The sequence below is a fragment of the Octopus sinensis genome, linkage group LG27, assembly GCF_006345805.1.
Source record: "Octopus sinensis linkage group LG27, ASM634580v1, whole genome shotgun sequence".
In the NCBI taxonomy this organism is placed as follows: Eukaryota; Metazoa; Mollusca; class Cephalopoda; order Octopoda; family Octopodidae; genus Octopus; species Octopus sinensis.
This window is the reverse complement of record NC_043023.1, coordinates 14,636,508-14,664,439: the sequence shown is the minus strand read 5'-3', so window position 1 is coordinate 14,664,439 and position 27,932 is coordinate 14,636,508. Positions and strand designations below refer to the sequence as shown.

The 27,932-nt window shown below is 39.5% G+C and overlaps 1 protein-coding gene across 3 annotated transcripts in view; it reads right to left on the bottom strand.

Moving 5' to 3' along the window:
• The window catches only part of LOC115225098 (CCR4-NOT transcription complex subunit 3), a 100,016-nt gene that overhangs the window by 7,365 nt on the left and 64,719 nt on the right, over positions 1-27,932 (bottom strand). For 2 of the 3 annotated variants that reach the window (XM_036514407.1, XM_036514408.1), the window contains exons 8-17: positions 26,446-26,551; positions 23,805-23,929; positions 21,551-21,601; positions 19,383-19,483; positions 19,106-19,224; positions 14,952-15,424; positions 12,677-12,736; positions 9,499-9,607; positions 5,041-5,278; positions 2,586-2,718 (exon numbers count right to left, since the gene is read on the bottom strand). In XM_036514407.1, coding sequence (XP_036370300.1) covers positions 2,586-2,718; positions 5,041-5,278; positions 9,499-9,607; positions 12,677-12,736; positions 14,952-15,424; positions 19,106-19,224; positions 19,383-19,483; positions 21,551-21,601; positions 23,805-23,929; positions 26,446-26,551 — 1,515 coding nt within the window. The remainder of the gene's footprint in view (positions 1-2,585; positions 2,719-5,040; positions 5,279-9,498; positions 9,608-12,676; positions 12,737-14,951; positions 15,425-19,105; positions 19,225-19,382; positions 19,484-21,550; positions 21,602-23,804; positions 23,930-26,445; positions 26,552-27,932) is intronic. The other variant, XM_029796026.2, reaches the window with a different exon arrangement.

The window sequence follows — 27,932 nt, the reverse complement described above, 5'->3', positions numbered from 1 at the left end:
AAGATTCTATAAAATTAGTTTTTAAACATTGAAAAGCTATGGAGTTCCCAAGAATAAGAAAGTAATCAGAGGGCTCCTTGGATAAAAAATGGTTGAGAATCCCTGCTTCAGATCTATGAATTGGAATGTACTGCAAGAAACATCTAGGTTCCTTTCTCAAATGTTTTACATAGTTCAACCTACAAAAGTTAATTGAAAAACAAAATAGGAATTTTGAATGAAGCATCTATAAAATTAGTTTTCAAACATCGAATGGCTAGCGGGGGGGGGGGAACGACCCGGAATAAGTAATCAAAGGAGATCCACACATTCAAAATAGTAAATTGAGGGTCCGGAATAGTACTTCACAGACCTGTGAAAAAATTTTGCTTTAAATGTATGTATTGCAAGAAGCAGCTAGATTTCTTTCTCTAACATTTTTCATAGTTCATCTTAGACAAGTTAATGTGTGAAAAACGAAATAGGAATTTTGAAAGAAGCTTCTTTAAAAATTAGTTTTTAAATACCAAATGGCTATGGGGGTCCACCAGAATAAAATAATAATCAAAGGGAGTTCCAGACAAGCAAAAGAATAAATTGAGGATCTGCAGTAGTATTTTAAGGGTCCTTGAAAAAGTTTTGCTGTAGATGTATGTATTTCAAGAAAGTGCCAGGTTTCTTTCTCTAACATTTTACATAGTTCAACCTACAAAAGTTAATATGTGAAAAACAAAATAGAAATTTTGAAAGTATCTATAAAACTAGTTTTTAAACTCTGAATAGCTATGAGCGTCAACCGGAATAAAATGGTAATCAAAGGGATCCCTAGATAAAAAAAAAAAAATGGTTGAAATCCCCTGGTTAAGATGAAAGGTGTCCTGGATATAGCAGAGAGAAGGGATATAGTTTTTTTAAGACAGTAGGGTATAATTTGAAGGAGACTTGGCTGTTATTTCTAGCATGTCTATGTGGTTTAATGTATTCCAAGACAAAAAGAAGAGATTTGAGGGAGATTAAGCTGTCATTTCTGGCAGGTCTACACTGTTTAATGTATCTTAAGACATAGAGAGTGATCTGAGGGTGATTTGGCTGTTATTCCTAGCAGGTCTAGGTCTATATTGTTTAGTATTTTCTAAGACACAAAGGTGTGATCTGAAGGAGATTTGGCTGTTATTTCTAGCAGGTCTACACTGTTTAATGTATCTTAAGACATAGAGTGATCTGAGGGTGATTTGGCTGTTATTTCTAGCAGGTCTACACTGTTTAATGTATCTTAAAACATATAGAGTGATCTGAGGGTGATTTGGCTGTTATTTCTAGCAGCTCTAGGTCTACATGTTTAGTATTTTCTAAGACACTAAGGTGTGATCTGAAGGAGATTTGGCTGTTATTTCTAACAGATCTACACAGTTTAATATATCTCAAAACACTAAGGTGTAATTTGAGGGAGATCTGACTGTTATTACTGGCAGGTCTATATTGTTTAATGCATCATAAATCAATAGAGCATGATTTGAGGGAGATTTGGCTGTTATTTCTAGCAGGTCTAGGTCTACATTGATTAGTATTTTCTAAGACACAAAGGTGTAATTTGAGGGAGATCTGACTGTTATTACTGGCAGGTCTACACCGTTTAATGCATCCTAAATCAATAGAGCATGATTTGAGGGAGATTTGGCTGTTATTTCTAGCACATCACCATTGTTTAATGCTTCAGAAGACCTGTCAAGCCAAGTGAAATCATGGTTGTGGCCTTTGTAGGTGTCAGTAAAAAGCATGTTTCAAGCGTTGGGCCTCACAGAGGCAATGGCAAACGACCAAGACCTTTGGCAATATGCTGTGCTTGAGAAGGTAGACCATCAAGTGAAATCCTAGCCGTGGAGGACACTGGTCTCATGCAACTGGCAAAGCACCCATTACACTCCTGGAGTGGTTGGTGTTAGGAAGGGCATCCAACCACAGAAACTGTCAAATCAGACTCGAGTCTGGTGCAGCCCTTCACCTTACCAGCCCTGGTCAAACTGTCCAATCCATGCTTGCATGGACAATGGACACTAAATGATCATGATGATGATCCTAAGACACAAAGGTGTGATTTGAGGGCAATTTAGCTGTTATTTCTAGGAGGCCTCCATTGTTTAAGAGGGTATTAGTTTTGGAGTTTTCCTTCTAGATTGATTGCTTTCACTGCTGCTAGGGAGCTCAAGCTATCCTTACAAAAATCCATTTAACCCCTTTAGCATTTAAACCGGCCATATCCGGCCAAAAGTATTCTGCCTGTTTTATGTTCAAACTGGCCAGATCTGGTCTCTCACACCAACCCTACAATATCGCTTTAAAAATTAACAGCTACCTCATCAGAATCTCACAGCTACAAGATAATGCAGGATTAGTTCAAAACAATGTGGATAAAAAAGGATTATCTTTGGCAGAATAATGCAAACACCAAAGGGTTAATCATGTCTATTGGACAAGGATTGAATAGGGGCTAGACAACGTCAGCAGCAACAACAACAACAGGCCCTTACTCTACTCCAACCCTTTCCGTATAGTGTCACAGCATCAAGGAGGGGAACGAAAAAATAAGGAGGAGGGTGGGGACTCACCTCCATGTAATAAAAAATGAAGAATAATGTCTCTGTGGACAGCCGTTGAAAAAATTCTACAGTGTCAGCATGTTGTGGAGGAATCTGGGGGTAGTACGACGGGGTCTGGCAAGGGTTCCGCGGCAGGTACAGCCTGAAATGAAAGAAATAGTTAAGTTAATTTTTTGGCTCAAAAAGCAAAAAGGAAGGCCATGTAGGGGGACAGGGAGTTATGTACAGGGAGGGTGGTCATGCAAAGAGTTCAGGCCATTTCTGGTCAAGAGAGACTTTGAACCGAGCAGTCGTCGGCATCTTCACTATCTCGTCTGGCAGCTTATTCTACGGATCCACAACCCGGACGGAGAAAGCCCCTCTCCTTCGATTGAGATGAAATCGTCGCAGAAAGAGCTTTTCGGAGTGACCCCGCAGCCTACCAGTCTCTTACGCCAAACTAAGTTACATGGATATAAACAAACCAACTCCAGTGCTTATAAGTTAAGTTAATTTTTTGGCTCAAAAAGCAAGGCCATGTAGGGGGACATGGAGTTATGTACAGGGAGGGTGGTCATACAAAGAGTTCAGGCCATTTCTGGTCAAGAGAGACTTTGAAGCGAGCAGTCGTCGGCATCTTCACTATCTCGTCCGGCAGCTTATTCCACGGATCTGCAACCCGGACGGAGAAAGCCCCTCGCCTTATATATAAGGTATGGTTTTCTTTAACACTGGGAAAAAGTTACAGAATGACTTAAGGGCCAGGTGTTTCATCTGTTGGTCCTTATTAATCTGGTTTAAAATCAAGGGAGCATATATTTATATACCAATGATAAAGGTATTTCCCTTGATTGTTCTATAATAATAATGAAATTATTGTATATAGTGCTCAGGTGCACCACGACTTGTCAGAAAGTGCATATAAAGTATATGCAGTAATGTACAAAAGTCTGGAAAGTGAACAGTGTATGAGTCAGATACATGCTTGCGTGTGTATGGAGGGGAGAAAATCGGGTGTAGTGTTGGCGAATCTCAGGAAGCATGGAAGTTTTGAAGGATGCAGTGCTCCAACAACTAACAACTGATGCCGGCAGTTTGTTCCATACTTCAGCAACTCTTAGCATGAAAGAATGTTTCCAAAAGTTATATATAGGAAAAGAGAGAGAGAGAGTTAGACAGAGAGAAAGAGACAAAGAAGTAGAGAATGAAAGAGGAAGATAGAAAGAGGCAGCAGTAGAAAGAAAGAAAGAAAGAGTGAGAACAGCATGAAGGAGAGAGAGAGAGAGAGTAAAAGACAGAGACAGAAAGCAAATGAGAGAGAGAGAGAGAGAGGAGTAGACAGAGGTAAAGAGAGAGAGAGAGAGAGAGAGAGAGAGAGAGAGAGAAAGACTAAATTCATAGCCAGAAGGAATGGTGAAGCAACAGTACTCTTTATGGGAGTGGGGGCAACGATGTGATCCTTACTGTAACTTTTCAGAATCTGAAGGGTGTGGTAGATGGTTGAAAGCAGCTTCAAGCATGGTCAGTTGATAGTAATTCTCCTTGGTCAGCAGTGAAGGCCCCAATGGTGCCAGAGGTAGAGAGAGAGAGAGAGTGAAAGAGGTAGACAGACAGTGAAACAGAGGGAGGTGGACAGAGAGAGTGAGTAGACTGTGGTAATGAGAGAAAGTGAGTTAGTGAGAGAGTAGCAGAGACAGAGAGGAGTAGTCAAAGGGAGAGAGAAAGTGAGAGTAGAAGACACAGAGAAAAAGCAAATGAGACAGAGAGAGGGGAGTAGACAGAGGTAAAGAGAGAGAGGGAGTAAGTGATTCAGATAGTAGCAGAGTGGAGTAGATAGAGGGAAGGGGAGAGAGAGAGAAAAAGCAAATGAGACAGAGTGAGCAGTAGACAGAGGTAAAGAGAAAAAGTGAGTGAGTGAGAGAGTAGCAGACAGTAGTAAAGAGTAGCAGATAGAGAAAAAGCAAATGAGTGAGAGAGGAGTAGATAGAGGTAAAGAGTGAGAGAGAGAGAGAGAGAGAGAGAAAGTGAGTGAGTAGAGAGTAGCAGAGTGGAGTAGGTAGAGAGAGAAAGACAGAGAGAGGAGTAGACAGAGGTAAAGAGAAGAAGTGAGTGAATGAGAGTAGCAGGTACAGAGAAGAGTAGACAGAGGGAAGGGGAGAGAGAAAATGAGTAGCATTCAGAGGTAGAGAGAGAGAGACTGTGAGTGAGTGAGTAGTAGACAGCAGTAAAGTAGGAGAGAGTAGCAGACAGAGAAAAAGCAAATGAGAGAGAGGGAAGTAGACAGAGGTAAAGAATGAGAGAGAGAGAAAGAAAGTGAGTGAGTGAGAGAGTAGCAGACACAGAGAGTAAGCAAATAAGAGAGAGAGAGACAAAGTGGAGTACACAGAGAGAAAGAGAGAGAGAGAGAGATTAAGATCAAAGGTAGAAGGAATGGTGGAGCCACAGAGCTCTTTTTGGGGCCAGGGGCCCGCGGAATGATCCTTACCGTAACCTTTCAGAATCTGAAGGGTGTGGTAGATGGTTGAAAGCAGCCTCGAGCATGGTCAGTTGATAGTAATTCTCCTTGGTCAGCGGTGAAGGCCCCAATGGTGCCACTCCTAATATAGGATTTAAATGGATGGTTGTCGTCTGCGGTGCCATGGCACTCTCCTGCGACGTCACGTTGTGTTGTTGTGTTGCTGCCTGCGTCGTGCTCCCCGTTGAGGTGGCGTTCTCAAATATTACTGAAACGGAACCAGACACACGGACTTAGATAGGGACGCAGGTGACGGGCCAACTGAGCCTCACATATGTGCACACACATAAGAGGCACACTGCATGTAAACACATACACACACATATATATACATGAACACAATATATGCATATACAGACACACATACAAAACATATATATAATTAAAAATGCAGTATACACAGACACAGAATATATACATACATATATGCACATATACATACACAGCATATATATATATATATATATATCTCTATATATAAACGGCAGTTTGTCTGTGCGTTTTCTGTGTGTCTGTTTTCTCGTACCCTCACTCTGACTACGGCTTTCAACCGATTCTGATGAAACTTGACACACACATAGCCCAATGTCATAATTCAAAACTAACGCAGCGAAAATTTTGAAAAGTTACCCCAGTTCTGAAAAAAATCGATAAATTCGACATGGGGTCGAGAATCAGAAACCCAAACCACAGACCGTCTAGGGGACGCAACTCCACCTTTTTTAACTCTCAAAAAAAATTTACCATCATTCCCCCCCATTTTTTTGCTATTTTTTGGCTATAACTCTCTAAAAATGCTTTATAGTTATTTCCCTTACAAACCTGAGCAACGCCGGGCGATACTGCTAGTATATATATATATATATTTATATATATATGTATGTATATGTATACACACACACACACACAGCATATATATATATTTGGGGAGACCTATTAAGTCAAGTACATCAACATCAAAATGAAAATCAAATAGAAATTGTAGTTGTGATACCCGTGCCGGTGGCACGTAAAAAGCCCCATCCGAACGTGGTGGCTGATGCCAGCGCTGCCTTGACTGGCTTCCGTGCCGGTGACACGTAAAAACCACCAACTGACCGTGGCCAGCCTCCTGTGCCGATGGCATGTAAAAAGCACCCACTACACTCACGGAGTGGTTGGTGTTAGGAAGGGCATCCAGCTGTAGATACTCTACCAGATCAGACTGGTGCCTGGTGCAGCCTCCTGGCTTCCCAGACCCCAGTCAAACCGTGCAACCAATGCTAGCATGGAAAACGGACGTTAAATGATGATATATATATATATTATATATATATATATATATATATCATCATCAACGTGTAGTGGGTGCTTTTACGTGCCACCAGCACGAGGGCCAGTCAGGCGGTACTGGCAATGGCCACACTCAAATGGTGTTTTTTACGTGCCACCTGCACAGGAGCCAGTCCAGTGGCACAGGCAACGACCTCACTCAAATGTTTTTTCACGTGCCAGTAAGGCGACGCTGGTAATAACACGCTCAAATGGTGCTTTTTATGTGCCACTGACACAGAAGCCCGTTAGCCGCTCTGACAACTATCATGGTCAGATGGTGTTCTTAGCGATCCACTAGCATGGATGCCAGTCATCAAATTTGATTCGATGTATGCTGTGTGTATGAATAATATGCCGTATGTGTGTGTGTGTGTGTATATATATGTATGTATGTATTAAACTATGGTTGCAGAACAAACAAATACAGGTCATCCACATAACATTTCATATCTCAAACATCACATAATGCTTTTTCTTTCACATTATACATGTATAATATCTTACCTTATATATTATATATATATATATTATATATATATATATTATATATTAATTATTTATATGCTTCCTATATATATGTACTTTTATATATTTTTTTATATATCTATATATTTATATATTACTTTATATTTTTACGTATTTATTATTCTAGATGTTGTAATGTTTTTAAAAAAAATATATATTTCTTAATCGCTAAAGTATTAACTTTTAACCGTGATGAACTGTATTCACACATCTTTCTTGCATTTTCTTATATGCTTGTACTGATGAGTTATGTTTCATCTTCCGTGATGTTATACATGTATATTCTATGTGAAAGAAAAAGCATTATGTGATGTTTGAGATATGAAATGTTATGTGGATGACCCTGTATTTGTTTGTTCTGCAACCATAGTTTAATATATTTGTCTCATTTAATTGAGCACTTCTATAGCAGTCCTATTAAACGTTTTGTTCCTGATAAGAAACAATCACTGTATATATATATATATATATTATATATATATATATATATATATATATAATATATATATATATATATATCATCATCAACGTGTAGTGGGTGCTTTTACGTGCCACCAGCACGAGGGCCAGTCAGGCGGTACTGGCAATGGCCACACTCAAATGGTGTTTTTTACGTGCCACCTGCACAGGAGCCAGTCCAGTGGCACAGGCAACGACCTCACTCAAATGTTTTTTCACGTGCCAGTAAGGCGACGCTGGTAATAACACGCTCAAATGGTGCTTTTTACGTGCCACTGACACAGAAGCCCGTTAGCCGCTCTGACAACTATCATGGTCAGATGGTGTTCTTAGCGATCCACTAGCATGGATGCCAGTCATCAAATTTGATTCGATGTATGCTGTGTGTATGAATAATATGCCGTATGTGTGTGTGTGTGTGTGTATATATATATGTATGTATGTATTAAACTGTGGTTGCAGAACAAACAAATACAAGGTCATCCACATAACATTTCATATCTCAAACATCACATAATGCTTTTTCTTTCACATAGAATATACATGTATAACATCACATTATACATGTATAATATCTTACCTTATATATTATATATTAATTATTTATATGCTTCCTATATATATGTACTTTTATATATTTTTTTATATATCTATATATTTATATATTACTTTATATTTTTACGTATTTATTATTCTAGATGTTGTAATGTTTTTAAAAAAATATATATTTCTTAATCGCTAAAGTATTAACTTTTAACCGTGATGAACTGTATTCACACATTTTTCTTGCATTTTCTTATATGTTTGTACTGATGAGTTATGTTTCATTTTCTGTGATTTTATGCATGTATATTCTATGTGAAAGAAAAAGCATTATGTGATGTTTGAGATATGAAATGTTATGTGGATGACCCTGTATTTGTTTGTTCTGCAACCATAGTTTAATATATTTGTCTCATTTAATTGAGCACTTCTATAGCAGTCCTATTAAACGTTTTGTTCCTGATAAGAAACAATCACTGTATATATATATATATATATATATATATATATTAAGAACAAACTTACTTAGATATGGATGCGTGCGTTCTGTCATGTAATAACAAATTAATAAATAAAACATATGTATATATACATGCATATATGGGTACAGGACACCAAAAAAAAAACGTCAAAAACAATGAGAAACGAAAACATAAACACAAAACCAAGGAACTGGACATTTTTCTTAAACAACGAAAAAATAGAGTACAGGACAAATAACGCAAGGAAAATTCCCCTTCTTCAGTCGCCATGGTTTCATCTACTCCGCGTTACACACACACACACACATATACAGCATATATATATATACACACAGCATACATTATATACACATATATACATATGCACACACAAATCTACACATATATTTTTATTAATATTTAGCAGAAGCAACAAAAGACAAGAGTTTTGTACATTAGCACAGATAAAGTGCTAACACACGAAACTCCCATCCCTTGAGTCACTCTGTTGCTTCTACTAAATAAAAAAATATATAACTAAATAAATAGATACAAATTGAGATCGGGGTTGTAAATGCAACCCTCCATGGGATAACATGTATCCAATATACTGCTAGTGAAGTACCCAACAAAGTTAATACATAAATGTTGATTGCGATGCAATCAATTCATTTACTGTATTATATGGGCAAAGGTAAAATGATTTACCACAAATTACTAATACAAGATAAGAAAATGGAGAAATACATCTAAATCAAATATCAATTACCAGATAATACTCAATCACATACTTTATTAAACCACCACATAAGAGACTAGTCTCTTATGTGGTGGTTTAATAAAGTATGTGATTGGGTATTATCTGGTAATTGATATTTGATTTAGATGTATTTCTCCATTTTCTTATCTTGTATAACTAAATAAATATATATAATCATGTTTTGAGTCCTACTTTTCTTGTCTGCATCAATAAACCTGCAGATAGATAGATAAATAGATGGATAGGTGGAGATGGATAGAAATGCATGATGAGATAGACAGATAGTTATGGATAGAGAGATGAACAAAGAGATGGATAGACGAATTGAGAGAGAGCCAGCCAGATAGAAATATGTTGTTGACGTACCTTGGTTATCGGGTGTGACTGAATCAGATGTAGGTATGTGATTCTCCAGACCAGCACTCATCACAGCCTGTTGTGCTATTGACTTGAGGGAGGACAGTGAGTCAGAGATCTAAACAGATGAAGGATGGACAAAAATAAGATCCATGATGGTCGACATATAAATGCATATAATATATATTGTTATATTGGAGGATGGTCACTCTTTTCTTTTTTACTAATAAACATACACATACTATTTGTACTAGGGAGAGAAAAAAATGACCACCCCTCCCACCAAATATAACAATATTTGTTTCAAAACACAGTTTCACATCAAGAATCTTACAGAACAAATACATAAACTTTATATATATAAATTAGAGATAAAACTACTATTAGGCAACTTATATTATATTTAATTTTTTTTATACTTTTTCGTTAGTTAATAAAAAAAAGTAAAAATTATAAATTTAAAAATTCAAAATTTTAATAATTTTAATTTTAAATTTTATATCTTACATATATATTATATTTATTTTTTGTTATTTATGTATTGGCTTATATCTATCACTTTTTGTGTTGCCTAATAGTGGTTTTATCTCTAATTCATATTTTACATTTATACTGTGAAATTTGATTTAATCCTAAATCTAATTTTTCCCTGTAAGTTTGGATATACTCCCTAATATTATTATTATTATATATATATATATATATATGGATGTGTGTATAAGTGATATCTACCATTACTCTTTTATTCATTTCAGTCATTTGACTGTGGCCATGCTGGAGCACCACCTTTAGTCGAGCAAATCGACCCCAGGACTTATTCTTTGTAAGCCTAGTACTTATTCTATTGGTCTCTTATGCCAAACCACTGAGTAATGGGCTTCTTTCAGTTTCTGTCTACCAAATCCACTCACAAGGCTTTGGTTGGCTCGAGGCTATAGCAGAAGAGACTTGCCCAAGGTGCCACGCAGTGGGACTGAACCCACAACCATGTGCTTGGTAAGCAAGCTACTTACCACAAAGCCACTACTTTATACACACACACACACATATATTATTGCAGGTAGTTAGAGTAAATCCCCGGTATTTCTTCAAAAAGCACATCTGGTTATTCCATTACTAGCACTATGACCCAGCAATGCCAGGTCATAGTGCTAGTGCATGCATATACAGCTGCATGCGTGCGCACATACACGTGAGTACTGTCCAAATCTCTGACCAATCACATACAGCTAGCTGGCATTCAATTGACATATCAAGTTTTGGGCATTTTGATTGGGTTTTGGATAGAAAATTCACAAAAGAAGTCACTTCTATTGATTTTTTAATGCCTTTGCAGGGTGACTGGAGAAATGTAAAGATGTGCATGACCACCCTTGGACGGCTTTGAATGACCATAGAAAGTGCGAGCCCTCTAACTGAAAAATTGTGCATTTGTATAAAGGACATGCACACACACACACATACACAGACATTTTGCTGTTTATATATACAGAGATTACAATCCCATATGTAGTCTTAGTTGCTGCTGTATGTTAGTCTAAATTCATATTGCAATCGCAAATTATGGAAATATTATTTGCAGAGTTATTGCATAATGAAACAGGAAAACAGAAATTTTTTCTTGGTATTATTTATCCACCATTACACATGTTTCATTTGCTAATAGGAATTACAAAGATTTACATGTTAGATAGACATGTAAGGAATTTCCTATCAGAAATTCATGAGACAGAAAATTTATAATTTCCACTTTCCTGTTTTGTTGCTTTTCATCTTTTATTTTAATCTCTCTTTCTCTATCCCCTTCCTCCTAGCTCTGCTGTGTGACCCCTCTGTCCAGCATTCCCCATGACAGATCGCTAGCCACTACACATTCTTTATTTTCTTTCTGTGTTCCTTTCTGCGGAAGAGCGTAGGCTCAAAACATTAAAGCCTTTTTCACTTCCTGAGCTTTTTGTACTAATACATCTGTTTGTTGTCTACACCACCTGTCTTCATCATCTGTTTCTTTTTTTTTTTTTTGAATTCTCCCTATATATATATATATTATATATATATATATATTATATATATATATATATATATATATATATATACACACATAAGCAATAATAAATCTCTGAGCAAGGTATAAACAGTAACTGCACGACATGTTCACATTTTTGCCACTTAAATGTGGCTATCCACTTAGGGTGGATGCTACTGAAGCTTGTAGCCCCAGGAGAACATCTTCTCCAGCTGGCTATTGACACACTTTCTGTGCCCTATCAGTATTTGCAAAGGGAAGCCATACTTCCCATCATCGACCTGACGTGATACGCACGGACCCAGGTTTCTGGGTATTTACCCATCATCAGCGCACGACAATCACCGGTCTTCGATGCGAAGGGGTCCCAATGCAAATACATATATCCTTTTTCCAGTGACGAAAAGTCACTGATCTCGAAAAAGCGTAAACAAGCAATAATAAATCTCTGAACGCGGTATAGATAGTAACTGCACGACAACGTGAAGTATATTTGCCATCTAAATATGGCTAACCCCTAAGGGTGGATGTTACTATAGCTTGTAGCCCCATATATATATTTATGTATATATGTACACACACTAACACTATTTATGTAGCAAGTTTTCTACAGCTGGATGCCCTTCCTTTGCCAACCCCCACCTAATACTCTATTGAAGCTGCTAACAGATTAACCCTTTAGTTGCCATGCTTCTGCAGAAATGCACTACTTTTGTTTCAATTAAATTTCGAAAATATTGAAGAATTTAGTAAAATAACTTTGTCATTATTAAGCTGGTGTTTGGGACATAAATTGATATGAGAAATTTAATGGAAGATTGTAATTTTGATCAGTTTAACCCTTTCGTTACTGAATTTATTTTGAGATGCTCAGTGTTTCTTCCAATTATGTTAAATATAACAAAGAATTAAGTAAAATTACGTCGTTATCATTAAGCTGGAGTTAGGGACATAAATTGTGACTAAGATTTGGTGGAAGGTTTTAATTCAGAACTTTTGAAAACCAGACATTTGTACTAAAGAGCCAGAGCCGGTTTCAGCCGGGTTGGTAACGAAAGGGTTAAAACAAGAATTTGTATGAAAGAACCAGGGCTGGTTTTAGACAGTTTGGTCCCAAAAGGGTTAAACAAAAAAACAATGACAAGCTGTGTTCCTACTTACATATCTATTTGTAGGGTCAGCAGTTGGAGAGGGGTTCAAATGCTGGAAAGGTGTTTGAAGCTGAAAAATCAAAGAAAAAAAAACAGTCTTATTTATATATTCATCTTTTTTTTTCTGTCCAACCTGTCCCAACATTAAAAAAATGAATAAATGGAATCTCCAAAACTACTGGTATTATATTCTCTAAGTAGGGGACAGATCCCCAAAATAAAAACTTTTCAAAATTCTATCATCGTCATATATATATATATATATATATATATAAAAACACTTTATATATGTAAATTAAATTTAAGGATAAAATCTATATAAGAGTGTTATATAATTTGTATCAATTATATATATATATATATAAAATGCTGATCTCTGTGGAGGGAACCTGTGGAAGAGGTAGACCCAGGAAGACATGGGATAAAGTTGTAGGAATCTTGGGGTTAGTAGCCCACGCTCTTAACCACTATGCCATATGTCCATGGGCAATTATGAAGTGAATTTTTAGGGCTTATAAATCTAATATTTTCCAATCCTTCCTTAATACTGGTCCCCATATGCTATTCATATCTGCACTCTGTCTGCTTAGGAGGTTGTTGTACATATGCTAGTCTTGTCTTGACTTCTTGACTTGAGACAGCATTCACCCGGGGTGGGTTGAGCTGGCTTCATTCATCCTCAATGCTGCATCTCTCACAAACGCAGACCAGGCCTGGCGATTTGAGGCTAACGACCGCGTGATCTCCAACCACTCCTTATTCCAGCGGTGAAGAGGAATTTTTTAAGGATCTTGAGAATAGGAAGTTCACTAGCAGTCCCCAGCCGCAAGTATATCCCTGTTGGGAGAACGTCTTGTTTGCCGTAGATTTTCCACAGACGCAGGGACAGGACGGGTTGAAGCCGCCGGTTGCCGGATCAGACGCTTCTGTTCACCAGAGCCCCGTTAGCCGGGTGCAGCCCTGATACCGCTGGCTGTCAGAACAATCCACCGTGGGTGGCCCTACCAGAAACCAAAGTCTCCGACGGCATAGCTCTGATACTCCCGTTTCACCCCCTTACCATGATGAGGAGGGGTTGGACTTTAGGGGCTGTGCACTGAGTCAATCCCACTCACTAAGCAACAGCAGCCATAATCCGAAAAGAACAAGTCAACAACATCGGTAACCACTGAGCCGCAGGTTTTATGTCGGAGTTATCCCAGTTACCTGAGTTGCCTTCTCTTAGAAGGATGCCCTAACAAAGGTTGTTGCTGTTGCTAGGAAACAACAGCAACAACATTGAAAAATACCTTAGGAATGAGAACCCAGGTTTGAAATTTCTCCAAGACACCCGATGAAGGCTGGAGGGTATATCAGCCGAAATGTTGTGTTAACAACAAACAAGATGAGGACAAATATCCGTCGAATGTAAATAATATGCCCACAGGTATATGGCATGGTGGTTAAGAGTGCAGGTTACTAACCCCAAGATTCTAAGTTCGATTCCAGGCATTGACCTGAATAATAATATCAAAAAATACCTTAGGAATGAGAACCCAGGTTTGAAATTTCGCCAAGACACCTGATGAAGGCTGGAGGGTATATCAGCCGAAACGTGTTAACAACAAACAAGATGAGGACAAATATCTGTCGAATGTAAATAATATACCCACGGGTATATGGCATGGTGGTTAAGAGTGCAGGTTACTAACCCCAAGATTCTAAGTTCGATTCCAGGCATTGACCTGAATAATAATATCAAAAAATACCTTAGGAATGAGAACCCAGGTTTGAAATTTCGCCAAGACACCTGATGAAGGCTGGAGGGTATATCAGCCGAAACGTGTTAACAACAAACAAGATGAGGACAAATATCTGTCAAATGTAAATAATATACCCACGGGTATATGGCATGGTGGTTAAGAGTGCAGGTTACTAACCCCAAGATTCTAAGTTCGATTCCAGGCATTGACCTGAATAATAATATTGAAAAATACCTTAAGAATGAGAACCCAGGTTTGAAATTTCGCCAAGACACCTGATGAAGGCTGGAGGGTATATCAGCCGAAACGTGTTAACAACAAACAAGATGAGGACAAATATCCGTCGAATGTAAATAATGTAAGGAATAATAGTATTTGCCAGCCGAGTGGACTGGAACAATATCAACACAACGCATCGCCCGGTGACAGAATTGAAACTGCTATCTTATGCTCATGAGTCCAACACCCCTAACCATTAAGCTATGCACCTCCATTTTTAAGGATGAAAGTAATGTAGAAAACAAAGAATTTAAAAGAACGTACCTTGTTCAGCGAAGGCCTAGTGTTGTTCACCGGACCGTTAAGTATGACGACTAGGTCGGACTTTGCAGCAGGAAGGCTGGCGCTGGGGGTCACACTGCTAATACACATGTTGCTGCTGCTGTTGGTAGTGGTGGTGTTCACCGTTGCCGTTGACGACGAGCAAGAGATCATCGCCAGGGAGGCTGCTGCCGACGACGAGAGAGATGTGATGAGCGTTCCTGAACTGACAGGCATGGAGGCCATTGGAAGGGGTGACGGCGTGCCTCGCGGCATGCCCTGCTGCGCCACGGACGACGCGTTGCCAACGAAGTTCGCCGTGCTGACGTTGTTGGACACAGTCGTTACAGATGTTAAATTGGCTGCGGACGTCTGCACTAACGAGCTGTTGGCGCTGTTGTTGCTGGAACTACTCACAGATGACTGGTCGCTGGAGTTCAGCTGGTTCTTCACCTCTGAAATTAGAAAACCTTGCACTTTGTACACCAACGCCGTGCAAAGAATATAAGTAGCGATCGTGACACACACCACAAAGACACACCATCAAGCTCAATAACGATCTGTTAAGCAACAACTACTACTCTCAACAATGTGCCCATAACCCTTTAGTATTTAAACCGGCCATATCCAGCCAAAATATTTAATCTGTTTTATGTTCAAACTGACCAGATCCAGGCTCTCACACCTACCCTACAATGTTATTCTACATTAGGTAATTACACCATCAAAATCTTGAAGATATGAGATAATGCATGATTAAATCAAATCAATGTGAATCAATTAGCATTATGTTTGATAGAATAATCAGAACACTAAAGGGTTAAATATGGTTTCTGATTACAAATATCTTGGGTCATACATATCATCATCTGGAAAAGACTTTCTAACTAGAAAGGATATGGCCTGGTCAGCCTGTAATGATATGCATAAGATCTGGTCATCAAATCTAAGTAGAGACTTCAAACTTGAAATCTTCAAAGTCAAAGTCGAACCAATTCTACTATATGGCTCAGAAACCTGGACGTTATCAAAGAAGCTTGAGAGGCAGTTGGATGGAACTTCATCATCTGAAAAAGATTTTCTAACTAGAAAGGGTATGGCCTGGTCAGCCTGTAATGACATGCATAAGATCTGGTCATCAAATCTAAGTAGAGACTTCAAACTTGAAATCTTCAAAGCCACATTCGAACCAATTCTACTATATGACTCAGAAACCTGGACGTTATCAAAGAAGCTTGAGAGGCGGTTGGATGGAACCTACACTCACCTCCTTATGAGAGCTCAAAATCTCTCGTGGAGTTACCATCCAACCAAAATGCAAATATATGGGAAACTACCACCTGTGTCATCTCTTGTGAAAGGTAGGAGAGTCCAGTTTGCTGGACATTGTTGTAGAGCTGAAAAAGAGGTAATTTCTACTCTTCTCCTCTGGAAGCCATCTACTCGCAATACCAGAGGGCGCACACTCTCCTACCCTGATGTAATCTCCAGGGATACAGGCATCCAGCAACAGGACCTCCGTAATGCTATGATGGACCGTGAAGTCTGGCGTAGCATGGTAAATTCCATTGTCTTGACCACGGTCGAACAATGATGATGATGACTCCAAAAGTATACTGTCCACTCCAATTATGAAGAAGAGAGCGGATGAAGCCAATAAACTGTCCACAGTCAGTCTACCCTATGTGAAAGGCCTCTCCAAAAAGATACAATGGGTTAACTGCTGTATGTATTTCTCAAATCAACCTTACTATCTCTCACCCCACATGCTATACACGTCACCCTGTTGACCTCCTTCACAAGCACACACATCACAAAAATAAAAGTTGGGTTCAATCCTACATGTCCTAATACCCATTTTTATCCGTCATGGGGTTATATGCCCCAATATTAGACTAGTTTCTTCAGTCAATATATACTGTGAAAATCTATAATTCATGGCTGTGTGGTGAAAAGCTAGTATGGGTTGGGCGGTTCGGCCGGGGTCTGATCTGGCAGTGTTTCTATAGCTGGATGCCCTTCCTAACGCCAACCACTACAAGAGTGTAGTTGGTACAGGGGCCAGAGGTGGCTGGCAAACGGCCATGATTGGTTGGTGCTTTTAACGTGTCACTAGCACAGACGCCAGTCAAGGTGGCGCTGGCATAATAATAATATTAATAATAATAATAATCCTTTCTGTTGTAGGAACAAGACCTGAAATTTGAGGTGAGGAGGCTAGTCAATTATATTGACCTCCAGTTTTTAAGTGGTGCTTATTTTATTGACCCCAAAAGGAAGAAAGGTAAAGCTGACCTCAGCGGAATTTGAATGTAAAGACGGACAAAATGCCACTAAGCATTCAGCCAGCTCACCACCTTAATAATAATAATAATAATAACTGATCTTAACTGATTGGAAGTGTTGTCACGTACATGTTTTGTCTTGGTATAAAAGATGGGCTACAGCAAATATTCTGCTCAATACCACAGATTTGCTTGTCAGTTGTTTGACCTTAACCAGTTGAAAATGTCCCTTGGTGGCTGTCGATATGTGCATCTCTGATCAAGAGCAGAAGTAGTGGGGGAGCATCATAGCCATGTATTGAGAAGGATTCTTTGGGGTTTGAATAATTCACCTTAGGGAACATGGGTGTTTCGTTCAACATCCTTAAACAACCCTTATTCAGGGACCTTTTGAGTGGGATGGGTTACTTGACCAGAAGAAAATTCTAACTGGGCCCCACCTGCAAGGTCATGCATTGTTTGTCTTGATATGAAATCACCATGTCGCGCACATATTGTTGTGATGCATGTGCCTAGTGTACCCTTATCAGACGAGTAGTCATGATGGGTATACTGGGCTTCGTATATTTTACCCCTGTGTCACTTTGATGGCATGCACTGCTCTCTCACTCAATAATAATAATAATAATAATAATCCTTTATACTAAAGCAGAAGGCCTGAAATTTGGTGGGAGGGGACTAGTTGATTACACTGACCCCTGTGTTTAACTGGTGCTTATTTTATTGACCCCAAAAGAATAAAAGGCAAAGTTGACCTTGGCGGAATTTGAACTCAGAACATGAAGATGGATGAAATACCGCAAAGTATTTAGCCCGGTGTGCTAACAATTCTGCCAGCTCACAGCCTTAACCCTTTAGCATTTAAACCGGCCATATCCGGCCAAAATTTTTCAACCTGTTTTATGTTCAAACTGGCCAGATCTGGTCTCTCACACCAACCCTACAATATCGCTTTAAAAATGAACAGCTACCTCATCAAAATCTCATAGCTACAAGATTAATGACTGATTAGTTCAAAACAATGTGGATAAAAAGGATTAATTTTGGCAGAATAATGTTAATACTAAAGGGTTAACTCATAGATGGGACCTTGACAGGTACAACTGTTCCAGGTCAGAATGAACCCAGGGTTAATGGTAGTTAAGGAGTGACTCCACGCTCCCCAGCTGGAGTTTCACCACCTGATGCAGTTTGTCATACCCAGGATACAACTAGAATATCTTTAACCCTTTAGCAATTAAACCGGCCATATCCGGCCAAAAGTATTCTGCCTGTTTTATGTTCAAACTGGCCAGATCTGGTCTCTCACACCAACCCTACAATATCGCTTTAAAAATTAACAACTACCTCATCAAAATCTCATAGCTACAAGATAATGCCTGATTAGTTCAAAACAATGTGGATAAAAAAGGATTAATTTTAGCGAACACTAAAGGGTTAATAATAATAAAGACATGTTGGGGCAAGCGAAATCGAAATCGAATTGAACCAGCCAGGATCCCTGGTCTGGTGGTACGTAAAAAGCACTATCCGACTCGTGGCCGATGCCAGCACCGCCTCGACTGGCTTCCGTGCCGGTGGCACATAAAATACACCAATCCGACCGTGGCCGTTGCCAGCCCCGCCTGGCACCTGTGCAGGTGGCACGTAAAAAGCACCCACTACACTCACGGAGTGGTTGGCGTTAGGAAGGGCATCCAGCTGTTGAAACATTGCCAAATTAGACTGGAGCCTGGTGCAGCCTTCTGGCTTCCCAGAACCCCGGTCGAACCGTCCAACCCATGCTAGCATGGAGAACGGACGTTAAACGACGACGACGACGACGACGACGAATGATGGTGGTGAAAGAATGGAAACAATGTGTCCACTTACCGGCACAGTTGGACTGCTGACCTCCGGCTGCTGCTGCATATGGCGTCTGTGGTGGTGGTGTTGTCGTTGGTGGCGTTGCCAAGTGGTTGCTGCTTATAGAATTAGATATGGTTGCATTGCTGCAAGTAGATGAAGCAGGGTACAATGCACAGGCATTAGATGCAATTGCATAACGTGTGTGTGAGTGTGTGTGTGTGTGTGTGGAGAGAGAGAGAGAGAGAGAAGAAAGGAGACAAGAATTTATGGAGGCAGAGATAGAAAACGCGTGGTGACTCACCTGACAACTTGTTTTGTTGGCGTATTCGGTACTTTTGATATTGATGAAGACGAGGACGAGAATGTCGTCGTGGACGCCGAGATCTGACTGTTTTTACTCTTCTGCAAAAAAGAAACATTCAAAGAGTCTTAGTTTATCAATTTCCTCTCTTTCTTTTCGTCAGGTAATCATGTACCCCCTCTGTAGCAAGAGACCTGTTTCTGCCTCTCTGTCACACTCTAGCCTTCCATCATCTAACACAAGATCACCTCCTCTAAAGGCCCCTCTCCTCTCAAAGATTTCTTGGTTTGCAAGTTACTTGGTGACCCTGCTGGTGCTGGCGCCACATTAACAAGCATCCAGTCCACACTGTTAAATGGTTGGCATTTGGAAGAGCATCAAGCTTTAAAAATCATGCCAAAACTGACCTCACCTATGCTGGTATCATGTAAAAAGCACTCAATCCACTCTATGGGGTGGCTGGTGTTAGGAAGGGCATCCAGCTGTAAAAACCTTGCCAAGATTGACCTCGTCTGTGCTTGTGCCATGTAAAAAGGACTAAGTCCACTCTGCTGGGTGGTCAGTGTTAGGAAGGGCATCCAGCTGTAAAAACCATAACAAAATTGACCTCGCCTGTGCTGGTGTCACGTAAAAAGCACTTAGTCCACTGTGCAGAGTGTTTGGTGTTACAAAAGGCATCCAGCCCTAAAAACCATGCCAAAACAGATATTGAAGCCTAGTACAGTCTTCTACCTAACTAACAACCCCTATCAAACCTATCCAACTCATGCCAGCAGGGATGATGGGATGATGATGATATATATATAAATAAATAAATAAAAGGGGTTTAACGCAGGTATAAATCAAATACTTTTACTTTGGACACATGTTTCAAAAATTCCACTGATATTATTCAAAAGAATAAATGGTATAAAACATATATGGTTGGCATCGTTGTTGTCTCGGGAGACAATGGAGTTGCGCATAAAATAGTCCAGTCCGGCTTTTACATTTCATGTCCTGATACATTTCCTGCTGTGGCTGTGTAGTCCTATCCTGGACAAACACTCCCTCTGGCAGGTACTGCAAATGTAGCGAAGACTGTTCCTGGCTGGTTGTAGTGTCATAGTTTCTTGTTGACTTCTTTTCTTGTCTTTCCATTTCTCCTCTCTCTCTGTCACTCCTTTGTATTCCCTCTTTTACGGTACGTCCCCAATCTCCACGGTTGCTGGCAATTGCTTCCCAACCGCTAATATTGATGTTGCAGGCCTTCATGTCCCTTTTGCAAACATCCTTGTAACGTAAGAGCGGTCTACCCACAGACCTAGTACCCCTAGCAAGCTCTCCGTAGAGTATGTCCTTGGGGATTCTGCCATCTTTCATGCCATATAAAACATATATATGGATATACATATCCATCATTTTCTGTTAAAATGTCTTATTGACGAGTTTCGTTTTTTCACTTCCCTGAAAAGAAGATTGCATTGTTTTATACCATTTTATTCCTTTGGAATAATATCAATGAAATCTTTGAAACATGTGTCCAAACACTTAGATATTTATATATACAACGGGCTTCTTTCAGTCTCCATCTACCAAATCCACTCACAAGGATTTGGTTGGCCCGAGGCTATATTAGAAGACACCTGAACAAGTTGCCATGCAATGGGACTGAACCTGAAACCATGTCCTTGGGAAGCAAACTTGTTACCACACAGCCATGCCTGCACCTCCCTCTGTGTGTGTGTGTAGTCTTTCACTTGTTTCAGCCATTTCACCATGGCCATGATGGAGCACTGCCTTGATGGGTTTTAGTTTAACAAATCAACCCTAGAACTTATTTCTTAAGCCCTTGTACTTATTCTATTGTTCTCTTTTGCTGAACCGCTGTTACGGGGATCTAAACCCACCAACACCGGCTTGGGGAACAAACACAGACACCTAATGCTGCGGGGGGTGGAGTCGTGTACATATAAAAAACACACAGTGCATTCCGTAAAGTGGTTGACATTAGGAGGGGCATCTGGCCGTAGAAACCACGCCAAGGTGCACACGGGATCATGATGCAAACACCTGACCTGTCAGATCTCGCCAGACCATCCAGCCCATACCAGAATGGGACAAGCTGATATGATGGCGATGATGGTGATGATGATGATTAAAAAAAGAAGAAGAAACTTTCCACTCACTTCCTCAGTTTGCGATTTATGTCTTTTCCTTTCATGATCTTCACTTTTATCCTAGAAAATGGAAAGAAAACAAATCAAAGGAGAAAAAAAAAACAGAACACCAAAATGACGTGATGGTTATTATTATTATCAAATCGGAATCGAGATTGAACCAATCCTATGACTGGCACCTGGCAGTTGCCAGGACCCCTGGACTGGTGGTACGTAAAAAGCGCTATCCGAATCGTGGCCGATGCCAGCGTCGCCTCGACTGGCTTCTTTGCTGGTGGCACGTAAAATGCACCAATCCGACCGTGGCCGTTGCCAGCCTCGCCTGGCACCTGTGCAGGTGGCATGTAAAAATCACCCACTACACTCACAGAGTGGTTGGCGTTAGGAAGAGCATCCAGCTGTAAAAACACTGCCAGATCAGACTGGAGCCTGGTGCAGCCTTCTGGCTTCCCAGATCACTGGTCGAACCGTCCAACCCATGCTAGCATGGAGAACGGACGTTAAACGATGATGATGATGATTATTATTGAGTGAGGGAGCAGTGCATACCATCAAAGTGACGCTGGGGCAAAATATACGAAGCCCAGTATACCCATCATGGCTACTCGTCTGATAAGGGTACACCAGACACATGCATCACAACCATATGTGTGCAACATGGTGATCTCATATCAAGATAAACAGCACATGACCTTGCAGGTGAGGGCTCAGTAAGGATTTCCTTCTGGTCGAGTAACCCATCCCACTCAAAAGGTCCCTGAATAAGGGTTGTTTAAGGATGTTGAATAAAACACCCATGTTTCCAGAGGTGAAATATCCAAACCTCCAAGAATTCCTCTCAACACATGGCTATGATGCTCCCCCACTACTTCTGCTCGTGATCAGAGATGCACATATCGTCAGCCACTAAGGGACATGCTCAACTGGTAAAGGTCAAACAACTGACAAGCAAATCTGTGGCATTGAGCAGAATATTTGCTGTAGCCCATCTTTTATACCAAGACAAAACAATGTACATGATAACAGTTCCAATCAGTTAAGATCATAAAATGAATACCAGTGGAGTACCAGGGGGAGTTGATGTAATCAGCTAGTTCTCCTCCCCCATAAAATGTCAGGCATTGTGCCTATACTAGAAAGGATCATTATTTGGCAGAGCTGTTAGAGCACGGGACAAAATGCCTCATGGATCCTTTCAGCCTGAGTTCAAAACCCATCCAGGCCAACTTCGCTTTTCATAAGTTCAATAAAATAAACTACCAACCAAGTACTGGTGGGACAATAGTAACAACTAACCCCTCCCCTCAAATTTTCTGGTCTTGTGTGAAAATCAGAAACATGAATTAACGTGGAATTTTAATTGTGTGCATATACGACAGAGCGTGGTTTGGTTTGAGAGAAGAACTGGTCATACGTAGCATCAGATGTAGTGTGCAAGAGAGAAGACTGCGCTGGTATGGCCATGTAACAACTGTTGGGACTGACAGAAGGGATAAAAGGTGACATCGAGCTAAGTAAAAGCATGGTTGCCCTTGCAACCCCTTCCAGCTGAGTATCCCTAATTTTGCGGGCTCATCAGTGCTGGTGACATGTTAAAAGCACCCACACCAGTGCTGTGTAAAAGTACCCAGCACACTCTGTGAAGTGGTTGGCATTAGGAAGGGCATCCAGCCATAGAGGCCATGCCAAAACAGACAGGGAGCCTGAGTAGTCCCTCAGCAGGTCAGCTTCTGTCAAACCATCCAACTCATGCCAGCATGAAAAACAAATGTTAAATGGTGATGATGATGATGTCACTTTAACACAAGAAATTTGTAGCACAGAACCAGGGACAGTCCCAGGTGGATTGGTATTAAAACAAGGCGGCGTACTGGCAGAAACATTAGCACGTCGGGCGAAATGCTTTGCGGTATTTCGTCTGCTGTTACGTTGTGAGTTCAAATTCTGCCGAGGTCGACTTTGCCTTTCATCCTTTCGGGGTTGATAAATTAAGTACCAGTTACGCACTGGGGTCGATGTATTCGACTTAATACCTATGTCTGTCCTTGTTTGTCCCCTTGTGGGTAGTAAAAAAATAGGTATTAAAACAGTTAAAAAGGATTAAAGGATTAACCGCATAAACGAAGACTCAATAAAAAGCTTTTAACGAGCTGAGATTATTTAACGTATTTTTAATTAGTAAAACCCTAATCACTAAGCCACGCAATTCCACTGCGGTGATCCCTGGGACAAAGAGAGCAAAGAAATAAAAGTGGTTCCTTACTTTGGAATGGTTTACTGTAAGACTAGGACTAGGAGACGGTGAGTTTGAGTTGGTGGACGTTGGCGTGCTGGACAGCTTATCCAGCTCTTCATTCTCAGGCGGTGTCGTTGCTAAGATGCCCGTACCTAAAAGAGGAGAAAAGCAAGCAGAAAGCGATCTTAGTAACAGTACATTTTTTTTTAACCCTTTAGCAATATATAATAGAGAAACAATTTTTAACCCTTTTGATATAAATGTGATTGAAACCGCCTCTGGCTTTGTAGTACAAATGTCTTGTTTCCATAAGTTTTGAATTAAAGTCTTCCACCAAACCTTAGTCACAATTTATATTCCTAACACTAGCTTAATGATAACTAAGTTATTTTACTAAATTCTTTGTTATATTTAAAGTAGTTGAAAGAAACACAGAGCATCTCAACAGAATACAGTAACAAAAGGCTTAAAATATACAATAGAGAAACAATTCTTAACCCTTTTGCTACTAACCCTGTTGAAACTGCCTCTGGCTCTGAAGTACAAATGTCTTGTTTTCATAAGTTCTGAATTAAAATCTTCCACCAAACCTTAGTCACAATTTATGTTCCTAACACTAGCTGTTATTTTACGCTAAGTTATTTTACTAAATTCTTTGTTATTTTACTAAATTCTTTGTTATATTTAAAGTAGTTGAAGAAACACAGAGCATCTCAAAATATATATGGTAACAAAAGGGTTAAAGTCACCATGATATTTTTAACTCTTTTGATCTCAACCCAGCTGAAACCAGGTCTGGCTCTGTAGGACAAATGTCTTGTTTTCATAAGTTTTGAATTAAATTCTGTCAAATGTTATGCTTATTTATTCACAGTGTTTTAACCCTTTCGTTACTGTATTTATTTTGAGATGCTCTGTAACTAAGGTTTGGTGGAAGATTTTAATTCAAAACTTATGAAAACAAGACATTTGTACTACGGAGCCAGAGGTGGTTTCAGCTGGGTTGATATTAAAAGGGTTAAGAATTGTTTCTCTATTATATTTTTAATCATTTTGTTACCAATTTCTGTTGAGATGCTCTGTGTTTCTTTCAATTAATTTTAAATATAACAAAGAATTTAGTAAAATAACTTAGTTATCATTAAGCTAGTGTTAGGAACATAAATTGTGACTAAGATTTGGTGGAAGATTTTAATGAAAAACTTATGAAGTAAGACATTTGTACTACAGAGCCAGTTTCAGCTGGGTTGATATCAAAAGGGTTAAAAATATCATGGTGACTTTAACCCTTTTGTTACCATATTTCTGTCAAGATGCTATGTGTTTCTTTCAATTAATTTTAAATATAACAAAGAATTTAGTAAAATAACTTAGTTATCACTCAGCTAGTGTTAGGAACATAAATTGTGACTAAGGTTTGGTGGAAGATTTTAATTCAAAACTTATGAAAACAAGACATTTATACTACAGAGCCAGAGGTGGTTTCAGCCAGATTGGAATCAAAAGGGTTGAAAATATCATGGTAACTTTAACCCTTTTGTTACTGTATTCTGTTGAGATGTTCTGTGTTTCTTTCAATTAATTTTAAATATAACATAGAATTTAGTACAATAACTTAGTTATCATTCAGCCAGTGTTAGGAACATAAATTGTAACAAAGGTTTGGTGGAAGATTTTAATTCAGAACTTATGAAAACAAGACATTTGTACTCAGAGCAAGAGCTGGTTTCAGCCAGGTTGGTAACGAAAGGGTTAAATTAATCGTGCATTAGCTCATAACTTTGAGATTTCAATGAAGTGATTGTATACTTTTGAAATGACATGTAGGTGCGAGAGGCCAGATCTGGCCAGTTTGAATATAAAACAAGTAGAATAATTGGACCAGATACAGCCAGTCTGAATATAAAACACAGAATATTTGGGTTGATATGGCCAGTTTAGTTAGCTCAACCATTTAGCATTCAGATTACTCTCTCAAATGTAATGCTCATTTATTCATGTTGTTTTCAATAAATCATACATTATTTCGTAGCTTTCAAATTTTGATGAGGCAAGGTAGACATTGTAGGGTTGGTGAGAGAGGCTGGATGTGACCAGTCTGGTTATAAAATAGGCAGAATATTTTAGTGAGGCGAGCTGGCAGAAACATTAGCACACCAGGCAAAATGCTTAGCGGTATTTCATCTGCTGTTTTTGAACATTCTGAGTTCAAATTCCACCGAGTTTGACTTTGCCTTTCATCCTTTCGGGGTCAATAAATTAAGTACCAGGTACGCACTGGAGTCGATGTAATCGACTTAATCCCTTTGTCCTTGTTTGTCCCCTCTATGTTTAGCCCATTGTGGGCAATAAAGAAATAAGAAACACTAGCACGCTGGGCGAAATGCGTAGCCATATTTTGTCTGCCGTTACGTTCTGAGTTCAAATTCCGCCGAGGTCCACTTTGCCTTTCATATTTTCAGGGTTGATAAATTAAGTACCAGTTACGCACTGGGGTCGATGTAATCGACTTAATCCCTTTGCCTGTCCTTGTGTGTCCTGTCCCCTTTATGTTTAGCCCTTATGGGCAATAAAGAAATAAGGACAGGTTTTATGCACATAATGCAGGAGACCCACTGAGTTACATAAATAACAACAACAACAACAATAGCATCAACAATGATCTTACCCCGATCTTCAAGATCCAAATCATCATACAGATATTCATTCTCTTCAAAGTCTGGATCCTGGTTCGAATCCACATAATATTCTACATCCTCCTTGATCTTTCGGATCTGCCAAACAGAAGTTAATCATGAGTGACAATTAACATTTTCGACATTAAACTCGTTAGCATTCAGATTTCGTAATTAAATGTAATACTTCCTTATTCACATAGTTTTGAACTAATCATGCTTTATCTCATAACTTTAGAGGTTTTAAAGATATGATTGTTTATTTCTAGAATGACATTGTAGGATAGGTGTGAGAGGTAGGCTCTGAGCAGTTTGAACATTAAACATGTTGAATATTTTGACTGGATATGACCAGTTTAATTCTTTCGTATTCAGATTATTCTGTCAAATGCAATGCTTATTTCTTCACATTGTTTTAAATCAATCATCCATTATCTCATAGATTTGAGAAATATATATTGTCAGACTAACAATTATGGGGGTACTAGGTCTGTGGGAAGACCGTTCTTACGATACAAGGATGTTTGCAAAAGGGACATGGAGGCCTGCAACATCAATATTAGCAACAGGGAAGCAGTTGCCAGCAACTGTGGAGATTGGCAACGTACTGTAAAAGAGGGAATACAAAGGAGTGACAGAGGAAGAAAGGAGAAATGGAAAGACAAGAAAAGACGACAACAAGAAACTATGACATTACAACCAGCCAGGCACCTGCCAGAGGGTGTGTTTGTCCAGGATAGGACTACACAGCCACAGCAGGAGATGTATTAGGACATGAAATGGAAAAGCCGGACTAGATTATTTTATGCGCAACTCCATTGTCTCCCGAGACAGAAAAAGATGCCAACAATTTACTCATTCTCAGACTTTTGATCTCTTTATTTTAAGTGGCCAGACATACCCTCTTTGAGCTTGTCCCACCCTTTGTGACTTGGTTGTTGAATCTTCTGCAAAGGTCGACAATCAACAGCAAGATGAGCTGAGACAGATCACACTATCCTAAAGTGTGTACACATGTAACTGGGAACCACATGCAAACTTATATTCCCACTGGAATTCCAAACATGATCTCCACACCAAATAACTTCGGTTACATGACTCTACACCTCAACAGTGAATGACTACGGTTACAGCATCCATGCTATCCAACATGCTTGATCTCCCAGTGGGGCATTTGTCGAATTTGCAGGCTGAATTTTCAGGCCACAGTTAGAAGCATTACTTTGCTAGCTGGGTCATTATAAGGCTGACCGTCAAATGTGGTCAGCAATCACGAGAGATGTAAACTGATTGGTCAAAGCTGGCTCAACCCATGCCAAGTACAGAGCACAAGTAATTAAGGAGAATAAAAATCAAAATTTTCAGTTCCATAAGGTCTTGGTGACAAAATGACCAATGTCATCAGCCAAGAAAAAACATTGCCAGCCTCGTCTGGCACCTGTGTCGGTGGCACATAAAAAACACCCACTACACTCACAGA